Below are 15781 nucleotides of genomic sequence, written 5' to 3' on the forward strand. Positions count from 1 at the left end.
TACCTTCACTCTTTTGCCGTGTACTAGTCCTCCACTTTGGTAGATGATAATTCTTTCGTCTCCTGTAATTTTAATGTACCAACCTATAGTTGACGAGCTTTGTTTGTGGACTTCAATATAATAATGCTTGTGTCATGGGCCAGGCTGAATTATATTCTTTTCACTTGGGCTCCTTAAAATATTCCAATTATCCTATTATAAGCGTTGCACGTTCAATTATCGGTTAATCTATATCCATCGGATTTCGCCAATTCCATATTATACACCGCATCCGCATATAATCGGGTTCGGATTATCCGTATCCGCATGAATATTAAAAACACTTCTCCATATCCATAAAATTCGGATTCGGAGCGGATCAGAGCAAAGGATTATCTATACCACTGGTGCTTTTTGCATTGTAAGTGGTTGTAGGCCTTGAAATCTAATTATAGTACCGACTTTTCATGACTTGGTGCCCGATTTCACTGCTTCTGAGGGCTCTTTCTTTCTATTTTTGGGTGGGCGCCCTCGCATTTTCTTCACTCTAGGAGACAATGACTTTGGATTTAGAGATATAGGCTATGCTTACTCATGCTCCACGGATTGCAGCATATGACTTGCAAAAATGTGTAAGTGTGTTGTCTCGTCTCACAGTGTATTAATGGAGTGAGCTACTATGGCAGACGACACAAGACAGAGGACGAGATCGAACCAAAATTATAAATTCAAGGACTAAATCGGTCCTTTTGATAGTTGATGAACGTATTTGAGCTTTAGATGAAAGTTTAAGGAAGAATATGGCTATTTCGCCTTCCAGAAACCAACGTGGTTTTGACGCCGGGAGTCGGAGGCCGGCCGGGCGGCGCTGACGCCCTGCCCTGGGCCCTGGACCTCCTCTACCAGCTCCCGGCTCCCGGCGCCGCAGTGGTCAGACGTCACGCCACACGCAGAAGGCGAGCCCTCGATTGTTGAATTTTAAAAAGAGCAGCGCAAAGCGCACCACCGAGTCAGCCGAGAGCCCGAGACAGACAGACAGATACAGAGCCCTCGCCCGCCGCCGCCGGCGCGGACGAGCCGTGGGAAATTGAAGCGGAGGAAGAGGGGGGGAAAAAAAAAAGGAGACGACGGAGAAAGAGATGCTGCAGGTGGAGGCGGCGCTGGCGGCGGTGCTGTCCGCGGCAGCGAGCCACGCGGCGCCGCGCGCCGTGCCGCTGCACGACGCGCTCGGGCTCGTCCTCGCGGAGGACGTCAGCGCGCCCGACCCGCTCCCTCCCTTCCGCGCCTCCATCAAGGTCAGCTCGCACGGCCTTCCCTTCCTTCCTTCCCATCCGCCGCCCTCCTCCCCTCTTCGCCCTCCGTTCCGCCGCCATCGGACTACTGACGAAAACCGTCGGCCCCCTTCCCCTTTTAGGATGGATACGCCGTCGTTGCCGCCGACGGGCCAGGGGAGTACCCGGTGGTCACGGAGTCGAGGGCGGGCGACGACGCCCTCGGCGTGGTCGTCGCCCCCGGCACGGTCGCCTACGTCACCACCGGAGGTGAGGCCGCGCCTCCGCCTTGTCCCTTTGCGTGTCCTGGCCGGCTGAGCGATAGAACTGTGGTTGCTGGCGCAGGGACGATTCCCGATGGCGCCGACGCCGTCGTGCAAGTGGAGGACATCGAACAGGTCCCCGGCGGATCGGATGGGGCCAAGAGGGTTAGGATTCTGGCGCGGGCCGCCGAGGGGCAGGACATCCGCAATGTGGTATGCAAAGCCTGCTCACTGCACGGTTACTAGAGTTTCTGACTGTAGTGTGCTAGGATTCCGTTGTTGGAAGCAACCACCTTCCTGCAGTCATCAGCAGTGTATACAATTCTTTCTCCAGAGAACTCGACACTGTTCAATACTGTGGAATTCACTTGCTTTTGCACATTGCTTAAAAGTAAGTTGCACTTGCTGACTTAGTAATTCAAATAACTGGCAGGGATGTGACATAGAGAAGGATTCGATAGTGCTTAACTCTGGCGACCATATAGGTCCTGCAGAAATTGGGCTACTTGCAACAGTGGGTGTAACCACTGTCAAGGTGAATTACACTTCCAGTTAGCGTGGTTCATTATACAAAAGAACAACAATTGCAATGCAGCATTCTGAATTTGCAATTGCAGGTGTACCCTCGACCAACCATCGCTGTATTCTCCACAGGGGATGAGCTAGTGCAGCCAGCCACTGCCACCCTCTGTCATGGTCAGGTTATTTCTGTTCTTCCATGATGTTTGCATCCTTCACTCTTCTTTGCGTTTGGTATTCTCAGAAATGAATGATCCTCCCTTCTTGAAACTAAAATTGCAGATTCGTGATTCCAACCGAGCCATGCTTCTAGCTGCTGCTGTTCAGCAGAAATGCAAAGTGGTTGACCTGGGTATTGCAGAAGACACTGAAGAAAGTCTCAAGGAGCATATGGATGCAGCTTTGCGTTCTGATGCTGATATAATCATTACTTCTGGTGGTGTTTCCATGGGCGACAGAGATCTTGTCAAACCTTGCCTGGCAAAGATGGGTAAAATTCACTTTGAGAAGGTACCTTTTGAAACCGTTCGGTGCTTTCAAAGATTTATTCTGTACCAGCTAGTTATTAGGCAATACATAACCAACAGCCAGGGATACAGATTAAATATTCATTTTACGATCCGGTTCCTTTCATGTCTTCTGTTGGATAACCTATTAGACCTGTTATCTTTGGAAAAATAATCCTTCTGAACTCAAAATCATGGTCCTTGTCCTTTTCTCAGAATGATTTTACCCGTTTGCTGCTTGTATCACATATAGATCCGGATGAAACCAGGAAAGCCATTAACATTTGCTGAGATCACCACACGAGACACGCCAAAGCCATCTAAAACAGTTCTTGCATTTGGTTTGCCTGGAAATCCAGTGAGCTGTATGGTTTGCTTCAATCTTTTTGTTGTTCCTGCAATTCGTCTCCTCTCTGGCTGGTCAAATCCTAATCTGCAAAGGTAGTAATCCTCATTGTTACGATTGTTGTCAGTTTTGTTCTCTCCTTACACTATTCAGCATATTTCTTATAAGTCTATATCCACAGGGTGCATGTACGCCTATCACATCCTTTAAGAGCAGACTCACATCGTACAGAGTTTCACCGTGCAGTAATTAGATGGGTGCTTGATGATGGATCTGGTCGACCTGGGTAAGAGCTATATTATAACTAATGATATTTTACTACAATATATTTGGTATTTTGACACCAGGTAATGTTAACATTTATTTGTTATGCGCTTGTGGCAGTTTTGTTGCTGAGAGCACTGGCCATCAGGCTAGTAGCCGCCTCCTTAGTATGAAATCTGCTAATGCTCTGCTGGAAGTACCATCCACTGGACAAATATTGGCAGCTGGGACATCTATCCAAGCCATACTTATTTCAGACATAATAACTTCTCCTTTAGATAAACTGCCTGCTCCCTCAAATCCGCATCCACCTCATTGTGGTCCTTCTGTAAAAAGTATTTCCACAGATGTATCTCAGATTGCATCTCCACAGGATGCTGAAGTTAAAGTTGCAATTCTGACTGTAAGTGACACTGTTTCATCAGGTGCTGGTCCTGATAGGAGGTACTTATCTAAGCTGAGCTGGACACCTTTTTCCTTCGTAATGTGCAATAGAAATGCATAGGTCATAGGCCCATAGCCATGGTATGCATTTGGTTTATTTTTATAGTATGTTGACAAGAGCAAAATTGTGTATTGAACTCTCAACTTTTAAAGTGCTTGCACCCTGATACACCTATTTGCCTTGAGCTGCAAAGGGGTCACTTCATGGTGCTAAATGAAAGAGTTTGATTACTGGTTTTCTTCACATAAGATAGTGATGGAGTCCAGTAACAACTCCACATTTCACATATTTTTTATTTGCTCTAGAGATCAAAGCAGTTTAATAATGTATCTTTTGTTCTAGTTCTTATGGTGCATACCAAACTTTTTTAGAAGTTAAAAGCAACTTATACCAGTTTATCTGTTCTCTCTTTCATGGTACTTGTAGTGGCCCAAGAGCTGTATCTGTAGTGAATTCTTCATCAGAGAAACTGGGTGGTGCAACTGTGGTTGCCACTGCAGTTGTTCCTGATGAAGTGGACAAGATCAAGGGCATTCTGATACAATGGAGTGATATTGACCATGTTAACCTCATTCTGACATTAGGTAACATGATCTTGTTCTTCAGGTTAATAGTGTTGCACATTGCTTGTTTCCTACTCACATGAGCTACTTATTGGTGGATGCACATCATGCAGGTGGGACTGGCTTCACACCCAGGGATGTCACACCAGAAGCAACAAAATCTGTGATACAGAAAGAAGCGCCTGGTCTGACATTTGTTATGCTTCAAGAAAGTTTGAAGGTGATGGTGGCGTCTGTTACATTTTATTTCTTTAGAGTTTAGATATTTCATATGCTGAAGCTGAATGTTTGCATTTTTAGATCACGAGCTGAATGTTTGCACAAATGAATGGCTGATAAAAGTTAGCCATACAAATTGGAACAGTTATACATTACAATTGAATGTTTCAAATTCTTAAGAAACATTATAGTTAATCGTTCTCTGGTGAACTGTTCTTTCTGGTGCAGATTACACCATTCGCAATGCTATCCCGGGCCACAGCTGGAATCAGAGGATCAACACTAGTACGTACTAATACTCTCACTAGAAAAAGAAAGTATTGGACAATTTCTTGGATTTGGACCTCCTAATCGCTGATCATGAGTGTTTGTAATGTTTTTCAGATCATCAACATGCCTGGCAACCCAAATGCTGTGGCAGAGTGCCTGGAAGCACTCCTCCCGGCCCTCAAGCACGCCCTGAAGCAGATCAAGGGTGACAAGAGGGAGAAGCACCCTCGCCATACCCCACACGCCGCAGCAGCACCTGTGGACCAGTGGGAGCGGAGCTTCAGAGCCGCATCAGCTGGTAGTGGCAGGGGGTGCTCGTGTGATCCCTGAGGGGCCCTGATCGACTGTGAGATACCCACCAGAGTGGGGAACCAAGACGAGACAGTAGGAGAGCTATGTTCCTCCGTGCTCCAGTGCACGACTGCGTCCAGCTCGATGTTAAAGTTTTGATCTTGTTCGTTGTGATGTTATATGAAGATGCGGGAGTCTAGCTTGATAACGTGCTGTTACTTGATCGTGAACTTCTTTCACTGCGGTATTACAAATAATGTACAATATGGTTCTAGTCTCATTTACTGGCCGACGATGTTTTGCCTTCACCTGTTGCTGCGCGCGGTTTCTATCTTTTCCTTGTCATCTCTTTATTTCTTCTTCTATCTATCTACACCTAAAAAAATTACTATTGTCATCGGCGTGTGCTAATCTATCCCCTCGCTCCCTTCAACACCGTGTCGGACACCCAGGCCGGCTGGTGTGCTGCATGCCGTGACCGAATAGAGGAAGGAAAAAGGACCGTGGCCTATTGTACTGGGCAAATAAATAGGAGACCTGAGTCGTGAGAGTCGGCTAATAGGAGGACATCGGTTTTGGATTGATAGAGAAGAACAGAACGCAGGTTTAGGGATTCGAAAACCAAACAAAAGGACGCAGTAACGCAGTAACAAATGTACGGCCGTGCTTGTGCCGTGCGAATTCAGTTCGTTTCATCCAGGCAACGTGCGTGCTACCTTGACGCTCGATCAACAAACAACATCTGCTTTCATCAAATTCACAGATACTGTATTCTTAATATTTTGCAAAAATATTTTTCTATGACAATGTTTTTTTTTTCAATGTCTCTTATGCCTCCTCCATAAACAATAAAACTATGGTCCCAGAGTATTACTGGCTAATAATAGTTCTCCTGCATCGTTGGAAGAAAAGACTAACACCACCAGGTATAAAACACAACACCTTTTTACTATATTTTAGTGGATGCATCTATCTACTACACCTAAAAAATAACCAGTGTTATTGTCGGACGCGAAGGCCTTCGCTCCGCCCTGATCGCCCTGCGTCCCTGGGCTTGAGTTGGTGGGCCACCCAGGTATGTGGCACAGCTTTCACCCCTGCCTCCTAGCCTCCTCCTGGGATTGAGCTGGTGGGCCACCCTGGCATGTGGCCCTCACCGAGATGCCGACCACAACGTGGAAACAGAATAATCCCAAACCAAAAAAATCAATCAAAAATAGGAAAAGTTAAATAAAAAGACACGGCACAAAAATTTGTGCTACTAAGGTAAGGAAATCAAGCACCTTTTCAACCGGCATAAAAAAGATAAAATACACACGTAAAAAATATTCTACAATTTAAAATCTAGTTTCCTAATAGTTCGACCAAAAGAATGTGTTTGCATAGGCACCAAACTGTAGCTAGTCACCAATCAAAGACGATCCAAAAAATTTTCAAGTCCAAGATATGACATCCAAAAAAACAGAATCGTTTGCGCGGCAATGCTTCGCGCCGCTCGCCCACTTCCGCCAATCAATCCCGCATGTACAACATATGATTTTTTTCAACGAACTCTATAGATGGACCATGACATGCTAATTATGGAAACATACCAATCCGATCCTCAAGCGTGGGTGCACATCCTTTAACATTGCCCTCATCGAAGATCAAATGCCAGACATCCGTGCACAACCTCATGGTGAAGTCCGCCACCAGACCGCACCCACCAACAGCGTCGGATCTCACAACACCGTAGGGCGCCGTACCGCCAGTCGTGCCCACCCTCGACACTGGCCAACAACAGCCTGTCCATGGCTCTGATCCCTTGCCGAACATTGGCATCGCACGACAGCAAAGGACACGAGCAAGGTGATGAAATTCGGGGTGTAGAGCAACAACACCCCGAGACGACTCGGCAACAGGACCACGTCGGTGCCGTGCTTACTGCTACTTCGTCTCCAACCCTAGCTGCTATCATTACCGACGCGCCAGAACTTGAAGTAGGCCAGGTTCACATCGTGGAACTCGGAGATGGCCAGGAAGCCCATCACGACAGCACCCGCACTGAGGCCCCGCCATGAACAACGACAAAAAGAGAGAGAAAAAGGTCTGAATGGATTTAAAAACACTTTAGAGTTACCTTTGCAAAATTGTTTACTACCTTTTTATTATTTTTTAAAAAATAATCAAATCAGCTTAAAATTGTAAAATACATAATAATAAATCACAAAAGTATTTGAAAAATGAAACGGGCTTTAAATTTTTGAATAAACTAGATTTACACGTGACAAAGATCATGAAACGGGCTTCATATTTTCTATGTAATTAGATGTCTAGATTTTTTTAATATGTTCGTCTAATCCGGAAGCCAAATATCTCATCATATACGTGGATAAAAATCCGTGGCCTCCGTGCAACGCACGGGCATCTATCTAGTGGACTAATAAAGGAACTACGGTAATTCGTGTGGGGTCTTGCCTGACCTTGTGGCAAAAAAAAAATCATAGAACGGGTATTGTTCAAACATAAATAGGATATTTCATATTTGTATTGAGAAATGAGTTAGTCCATCATTTTCTCAGTCATTGGTTTGTGAAATAGAATGAATTGATCCATCGTCACTCTTTCTCATAATAATTAGTACTGATACGCGGAATAGACTCATGACTTCATCTAGAACATGGTGATTACTCAAACCAAACATTCCAAAATTGTGCAATGTGTGCACGTGCTTTGATGAGAACGGCTGCCACTGTTTCAGCAAGTGTAAGTTTGAGAGAAATGCTGGCTGACCCTGAACTCAGAACAAGTCCGGCGTAATCTAGATGGGCTTCAGTCCCCCAAACAGGTTGTGCAATACTGTATTTTAGCACGAGGTGAAGGTGAAGAGAGAAGAAAAATCCCAAAGCTGTGATGTTGCTATTAACTGTTGAGGTGGATGTCTTGTTTGTTTGGATGCACGTGTTTCCACATCAATTCATGTGTTGAAATAGATTGGTGTGAGATTTAAATTAAATTCCACTCCAACACACATTAGTAATGGATCGAGGTTGATCGTCCTGTTCGTTTAGGTTTGTTTGGTTGATAAATCATGACTGAAAGTACTGTTGTTTGATTTGGTGTGAGAAAAAAATATTATTCATTGGCTAAAAAAATACGGCTTATAAATCAAATAAACCCAAACAAACAGGTGGATATATGTGCATCCAAACATGCCTTTATAGTATGACCTCGTGGCTTTCACCGATCGGATCTCTCGCATCGACTAAGGAACGGTAGATGGATAGGCCAACGAAACAGACAATCAGACGGTGTATGCTAGATCAGATGCTGGAGACGTATGGCTGCCTTAATGCCCTGGAGGCGGATTATGGCTCATGGCATATTGGCATATCACGTATCTGTGACGACCCAGAGTCATTACCACCTTACATAATAATCTTGCCTATAATTTATTACTTAACAGATATAAGATTTGTCAAAGAATAAAACATAATAAAGTTGGCAACAGAGAATAGCTAGAGAGTACCAATAATTATTACAATACCATCCTACGCACTTAAGTCTTTAAAGAAGCATCACATGTTTGCGCATTATTACAAGCCTGACATATAGAAGTCCAAACTAGATTACTGGGTGAGCGACAAAGACATATCGCCTCTGACATACGTAACTGAACTAAGGGATCATTAGATTACTGGGTGAGCGACAAAGACATATCGCCTCTGACATACGTAACTGAACTAAGGGATCATTTATTCATCCCATCCACCATAGGAGGTGGCAGCAAGCCGATTAGCTTCTTCATAGTCATCTCAATCTACATAGGCATAACCATCATCTAGAGACCCTTGTGCACATTCTTAAGGATCTTCTGAAGAGGGAGCGTTAACAAGAGTGAGTACAACGTGATCAACAAGCATATAAATATCAATGCAATGCAATCTAGTCATCTCAAATGATCAATAATATATCATCTTACTGTTCAAAGTAACATTTGTAGAAAAAGTCAGTTTAGTTTAAAAACACTACTATCACTTGTATCTTGAGAAAGAGCCACCCATGGGTTTCCGTAGCCTCTGATCCGAGAGACATGACATGAATTCATGATTTAACCCTGCGCAGGTTTGTATCACTTTAGCCATAATTACCTTGACCAATTTCCCATCGCACTTCCTTTGGTGCGACTCATGGTCAAGATACCGAACTTTCTCCACTTTGTATAATTATACATACACATCTATCCACGTGCGCTAATATATGTGCCTGGGTGTACTTCATCGACACCTGATTAGGAATTTCATCACCCAACCCTCTCCCTACTTATCATAGGGATTATACAACAACTCCATGTGTACTAGAATTGGCCCATCCCAAACGAGTTCATGGTTGACACGAATTTATACGGCCCAATAACACAAGTGAGAGTTGGTTATTAGTTCTACCAAACTTTTCCAACCAAATATATAGTAGGGAATTAGCTGCTCCATCAGTTAACCCCAACTCATCAAATTCACATATCATCCATCCATAATCAATTTCAGAAAATAATATTTAATACATGTTACTTTTATTTTCTCAAACTTTATATAAAAACTCAAGGGGAGAATGATCAAGGATTCATGCCTGAGTTGTTAAGATTCAACTCGGGCTCAGTTTGGTTCGCTAGAGGTTCCTACACCTGACTTTGCTCGCTTTCTGCAATTAGTATATATATACTAACATTTAGCAGGGATAGAAAACACACAAATATATATACACAATACATACGTGGCCATATGGTCGTCCTACAGTATGTAGAAATAGCCTTCTGGTGTTTAGTGTCAATTATATGCTGTGATTTATAAAGGAATATTGTATTGCTGTGCTTAGTAAATCATTGAATTAGTTTAGTATTGTTAAGCTCTCTCTGCTCTCACGTGAGCTGCACCTGCACTCAATTGATTGAAGCCATCCACCTCTCAGTACTACTACTACTTTGCAGCCCCAAAAGCACTGGCACTTAAGCAGGTCAACAGGCAAGGCCGCAAGGGGCAACACACGTACGCACTCTCCTCTCTCACCTCTCTCACTTTGTCTCTCTGTGCTTCTTTCCCCTTCCTCCGGATCGACGATCATGGCTGCTAGGCTCTCCAAGGATTCCTATATCTATGGTTTTTAGCTGTTATGCACTGGTTTTCCCCTTCGATTTCCCTTGATTTTCCCCCTCTCTGATGTGTGCAGGTCGGCGGCGGCGTGCACCACCAATGTGAGACCCAGCTCATTGGGCCAAGTTGGGCTAGACCGAATTCGGGCACTGTAGCAATGAGTACTGTTGCTACGGGAAACACTTTAGCGGCGAAGTTTAGCAATGAGTACTGTTGCTACGGGAAACACTTTAGCGGCGAAGTTTAGTACCATACCGTGAATTCTGAGTTCGCTGAACTAGCTTAAATAGCCAGACGAAGGACGCGTAAAAACCTTCGGCTAACTGTTTTGCGCGAAGCGACGACGAAAACGCAAGCGGGTTGCTACGTAGGTGGGGCCCACTCCTTGGTAGAGTGGGCCTGTGCCGTGTGTCGGGCCTGAGGTGTTACAAATGGTATTAGAGCAAACTCTCGCTGTTTCACGGATGTATGGCTCGGGAGCTCGGACAAGGCTGCGCATGGCACTTGGGCCGGGGAGCTGGGAATATAGACGTAGGACAAGAGAGTCGATCCTGAGCATTTACCCCGTATGGGTAATCTGGTTCGATAGCTCGACGAGGACATCAAATCTTTTGAGGGTGGGTGGATGTGAGACCCAGCCCATTGGGCCAAGGTGGGCCGCACCGAGTTCTGGGGGGTACTGCAGCGCCGAGTATTGTAGCTGCGAAAACACTGTAGCGATGAAGTTTAGTACCGTACCGTAAATTCTGAGTTCGCCGAACCAGCTTAAATAGCTAGGCCAAGGACGCGTAAAAACCTTCGATTAACCGTTTTATGCAAAGCGAGAACGAAAGTGCAAGCGGGTTGCTACGTAGGTGAGGCCCACTCCTTGGTAGAGTGGGCCTGTACCGAGCGTCGGGCCTGAGGTGTTACAAATGGTATCAGAGCCAACTCTCGTGGTTTCACGGACGGATGGCTCGGGAGCTCGGACAAGGTTGCGCATGGCTCTGCAAGAGCATAGCACTTGGGCCGGGGAGTTGAGAATATAGACGTGGGCCAAGAGAGTCGATCATGAGCATTTGTCCCGTATGGGTAAGCTGGTTCAATAGCGACGAAGTTTAGTACCATACCGTGGATCCTGAGTTCGTCGAACCAGCTTAAATAGCCAGGCCAAGGACGCGTAAAAACCTTTGGTTAATCGTTTTACGTGAAGCGAGAACGAAAGCGCAAACGGGTTGCTACGCAGGTGAGGCCCACTCCTTGATAGAGTGGACCTGTGCCGAGTGCCGGACCTAGGGTGTTACAGTATCTATACAGCTGGAGACTGATTCTTTAACCCGATGCATTGCCTATTGTCTCGCTTGACCTTTTCACCTGTTGGCGATGGTGTCCTCTTTAGAGAACCCCCGTGCTTAGTTTGCATTTTGTGCTTACTGTTTTAGTTCATGTCTGGACAGATTTGGCAAGTGTAAATGTTGTTTGGTTGGCTTGCTATTTGGCTGCGCCCATGGATAAATAAAAGACGTGTACCAAATCGCGATTTAATGTCCTGTACCTAGGAAACAGAAGGAATCCACACCAAGGACAGTCGCATGAAACCAGTGGAGGTGTGGAGCCAATGATTGCTAGCAGTCGCATGTCATACCGTGGAATTTTCAGCTAATTTTTAGCGCACTGGTTTATCCAAAACCTGATACTACTTTATCAGGATCAAACTACAGTATATTTAAACTAAGACAAATATTTCATATCTGTTATTAGCACCTCCCGTGCTTGGTTCTTGATGATTCCCTCGCAGGCTTATTATTAGCATCTGAAAATGACCATCACGCAGCAGGTCACGTTCGATGGCCGTGTACATCGTGCTCTTTTCACCCTTGCTTATTTGACAACAATATTTCATGTTATGTTATGTTATACGTGTCACCACCGGCTGGTCCTGGTCTGAACGAACTGCTCGTCTGCAGAGTGCATACGTACCCGTACCATTGTACCAGTGAACCAAAAAATATGTTACCAGCAACGAAAAAGGGCAAATCAATTGAATGCGGGAACTATTCTGTGGTCGATCCAGCGTTGGCAGCTACTTCCTTCCAAGCCGTAACGCGTCAGGCGTCACAGCATGCTGCTGACTGCCAAGCTTTGCAGCCCACAAGTGCAGAATATGCGAGAACCGCACAGACGACAAGGTTCAGACACCGTTAACAGTTGCGCGGAGCGGAAGGAACTCAAAACTGTGTTATCATGCACGTCGACACAAGACCGTATACATTTCTTCAGTACAAATAACTGCAGAGAAAAACAAGTTTCCCTCCCAATCATATAAAGCAAACGGCGAACAGGACTAAGAGAACATCCAGTCCATGGTGTGGGCTTGATCTAATCAGTGTGCCAATTATACAGCAGCCCAGCACAGTGAAGCTACAAAGAGAATTCTCCGTAAGTGAGGATAGAGGATATCAGCACCAGTGGCTTCCTAAGACCGTCTCCAACAGACCCAACCCAATCACAAGACGCATTCGTCGGTTTGCGTTGCGCACAGTAAAAGAGTCCGTGACCCATAACCTCCCTTCTCCAACAGCGGACGCAACAGAGCATCCTCTTCCCTTCCTCCTCTCGCGAGCCCCGCCGCCTCTTCCCTTCCTCCTCTCGCACACAGGCACGTCCCCTTCGTCACCGATGGCGGCGGCGCGGCCCCCGATGGGGACCGAGGACGCGCCATCTCCCAGCGACGATGGGAGTGCCTCCCTCCCCGCCGAGCAGATCCCGCCTCCCTCCCCGTCGAGCCGCCGAGCATCGAGGTCGCCAGCGACTCCGTCCGCAGGCCCGCCTGGCCAAGCGCCCCCGTCCGCGGTGCCGCCTGGCCGAGCGCCCCCGTCCGCAGGCCCGCCGGCGCCGCGGTCCCGCCTCGCTGTCATCGTCCGCGGGCTGCTCCGACTTCCTCCCTCCGCTCCGGCTGGCCTCCTCGACTCGCTCCTCCTCTCCTCCCTCCGCTCTGACCTCTAGGCGGAGGTGGGAATTAGCGCCGCGCGCCCGGGCGGATGGCTGGCGGGAGTGGGAGTGGGGGTGGGAGAAGAGGAGGGAGAGGGAGAGGTAGGAGGACCCCGGCGCCGACCGCTTCACCCAGATTTGCGTCGCGGAGAGAGGCGACGCGTTTTTGCGTTCTGGTTCATCCGCTACGCAAAATGGGTGTCCTGTATGCGTCTTCTGTTGGAGCGTGTTTCTTTCAGCTAAAACACTATGGAGGACGCATTTTGCGTTTGCGTCGCTGTTTGCCAACTCTATTGGAGACCGTCTAAGGAGAGACCGGTGGTAAATTACAGAGGATAAGATACATGTCATCCAAAGGAAAAAAAGGAGAGGGGCAACTGCATTTTCATACCACAAAGCACAATAGGAGCTGATAGATGGTAACAGGTGTATGCAGGCTCTAATTCTTTCAGAGTATCTTTCTCAAAGATAACTGAAGCAAGCATAAGTGACGGGCACCTAACTCGGACCGTTTTTAGTGGCCAATCCTGTAAGTCTGGCTCTTCATTCCACAATATGTCAATGATGACCATATAAATGGGCAAAAGGAAACACTAACTCAAAGAGCTACCACACACACCTATTATAACATCCTACAGCTACTTAACCTTTTTTTTCACAGCATTAAAGGGGTAAAGAGCCTGTTCGCTGGTTGGTTTCTGGGCTGATAAGCCCGGCTGGTGCTGATTTGTTGTAAGAGGAAAACACTACTGGCTGACTGATAAGCCCTGGCTGAAACCAACAAGCAAACAGGCTGAAAGAGTGGACAAACAATGTGACACATGGTGGAATTGCAACTCCCAGTAAAATCGACAAATGTTGTAAAACTCAGGGAATGGCCTACTGCTCCTCAGTTTGCTGCTGCTGTGGTTGAAGAGTGCTGAACCCTGAAGGAGTCCTCTGTGGAAAGTTATGCAGGATATCTGAATAAACAGAAACAATGAATGTTAAAAAAGCATGAAAGCACCAAATACAGCTAGAAACTACTCATTCCGTCGTAAACTATAGGTCATTTTGACATTTTCATATACATAGCTTTTGCTATGCGCCTAGATATAGGCTATCTACATACATAGTAAAGAGTGAAGGTGAAATACACCATAATGTGGCCAGTTACTGGTTCAGAATGGGATCAGGAAAGTTTGAAATCATTGACCTTGAATCCCAATTGTAAATTGTAAGTGGTGACCAGATTAACTGCAGAATAGAGCATACTGTCCGGTCAGGACAATAAAGTGCACTTCGATTTTACTAATTGACAAGTTATGGTGATTAAGCACATAATACACAGGTTGCTTTTTTTTCAACATGAGGCCGAACCCCATTTCCATTTATAGAGAAAACGGAAATACGAGTTTGGTAAGCAGATAGACCAGAAGAGAGCTACTCCCTCCGTTCCAGAAGAGAGCTACTCCCTCCGTTCTAAATTATAAATCGCTTTGATTTTTTTGGTTCATTCATTTTTTGCTCTGTATCTAGACATTATTTATCTAGATGCATAGCAAAATAGATATACCTAAAAAGTCAAAACGACTTATAATTTAGAACGAATGGAGTAGAAAGTAACAGACATCTAGCAGACCTACACTCTGTCTCAGAGCTAGAGGAATAGTAGAGTTTAGAAGAGTCCAGGAGGCCAAACTTCCAGAACAAGCAAAATAAGAGTAACGACTTCATTACAGTTCCATTCAAAAGGACCAACATTGGTTATGCACAGAATAAAAACTGCAAAGAGGACAGATCACTTGTCGATCATCTTGACAAAACTCTTCATCTTCTTAAGGGTTTGGTGCATCATCATCTTGGCGATCATCAAACCTCAGCCGTTTCTGCCTATAAGTTATCATTTTTTTTATCATCTCCGCATTTGTATCCTTGTTTTGAGAAATATTGTTTGCTTTGCATAACTTCTGAAGTTCAACTTGCTTAAGTTTCTCTAATTCAATTTCTTGACTTGACTTGCTCTTTTAATAAGTTCCGTCTTCTTTCCTTTTGCATCTTTTCCATTTATCTTTAGAAAATGTCTTAAATCATCAATTTTCATCTCCTTAAACAAATTAGCCTACATCAATATACATTAACATAATCAAGAAAGTGTGCAAAATATCGTTACCTTTTATTTTATTCATAATCATGTCTAAATAATTATAAATAAACTTTTAGCATCTACTAAATAAGACTCATTCACACTTATAAACTCTAAACACCTATGAAGTATTTTCATACTAAATATGCGATGGATACTTTCATAACTTTTGATAACTCACTTGGTGACTTGGTACGTATGGAATGAACACTCAAATCTATACATACATACATACATACATACATACATACATACATATATATATATATATATATATATATATATATATATATATATATATGGCTTTATGGTGGCAACCTTCTACAATTTTCTACATTTTAGAATGTCTCTCGTGTTTATCTATTCCCGGGATATTTCTCATTATACAAAATATCTTGATCTAGAGTATTCCATATGGAATTCCGTTCGCGTTTATCTATTCCTAAACATTTATCATGCAAAATATCTAGATATAGGGTATTCTATTGTCTGAAGTATGATAATTATGTCTTATGCATACTCACCATTTATCTAGAATTCTCCTATTTCATAAGATACTAGGAAGGCAAATGGGTCACACCCTCTAACATTTTTTCTACTATGAGAATATTTCTTTCCTCTTAT

The 15781-nt window shown here is 44.8% G+C and overlaps 1 protein-coding gene across 2 annotated transcripts; it reads left to right on the forward strand.

Annotated features, from left to right (window-relative positions):
- Positions 1-778: 778 nt before the first annotated feature.
- LOC136496516 (molybdopterin biosynthesis protein CNX1-like) lies at positions 779-5205 on the forward strand. Of its 2 annotated transcripts, XM_066492214.1 has the most exons (13): positions 780-1274; positions 1394-1520; positions 1596-1726; positions 1947-2048; positions 2131-2214; positions 2315-2542; positions 2792-2979; positions 3066-3170; positions 3269-3592; positions 4020-4177; positions 4270-4376; positions 4604-4660; positions 4760-5205. In XM_066492214.1, exons 1-13 carry the CDS (start codon positions 1119-1121, stop codon positions 4973-4975), a joined length of 1983 nt encoding a protein of 660 aa, XP_066348311.1. In that variant the 5' UTR covers positions 780-1118; the 3' UTR covers positions 4976-5205. The 2 variants fall into 2 exon arrangements, with proteins under 2 accessions (XP_066348312.1, XP_066348311.1); XM_066492215.1 differs by lacking the exons at positions 1394-1520; positions 1596-1726 and having other exon boundaries at positions 779-1274.
- The last annotated feature ends 10576 nt before the right edge of the window (positions 5206-15781 follow it).

Source organism: Miscanthus floridulus, chromosome 12, assembly GCF_019320115.1.
Source record: "Miscanthus floridulus cultivar M001 chromosome 12, ASM1932011v1, whole genome shotgun sequence".
NCBI lineage: Eukaryota > Viridiplantae > Streptophyta > Magnoliopsida > Poales > Poaceae > Miscanthus > Miscanthus floridulus.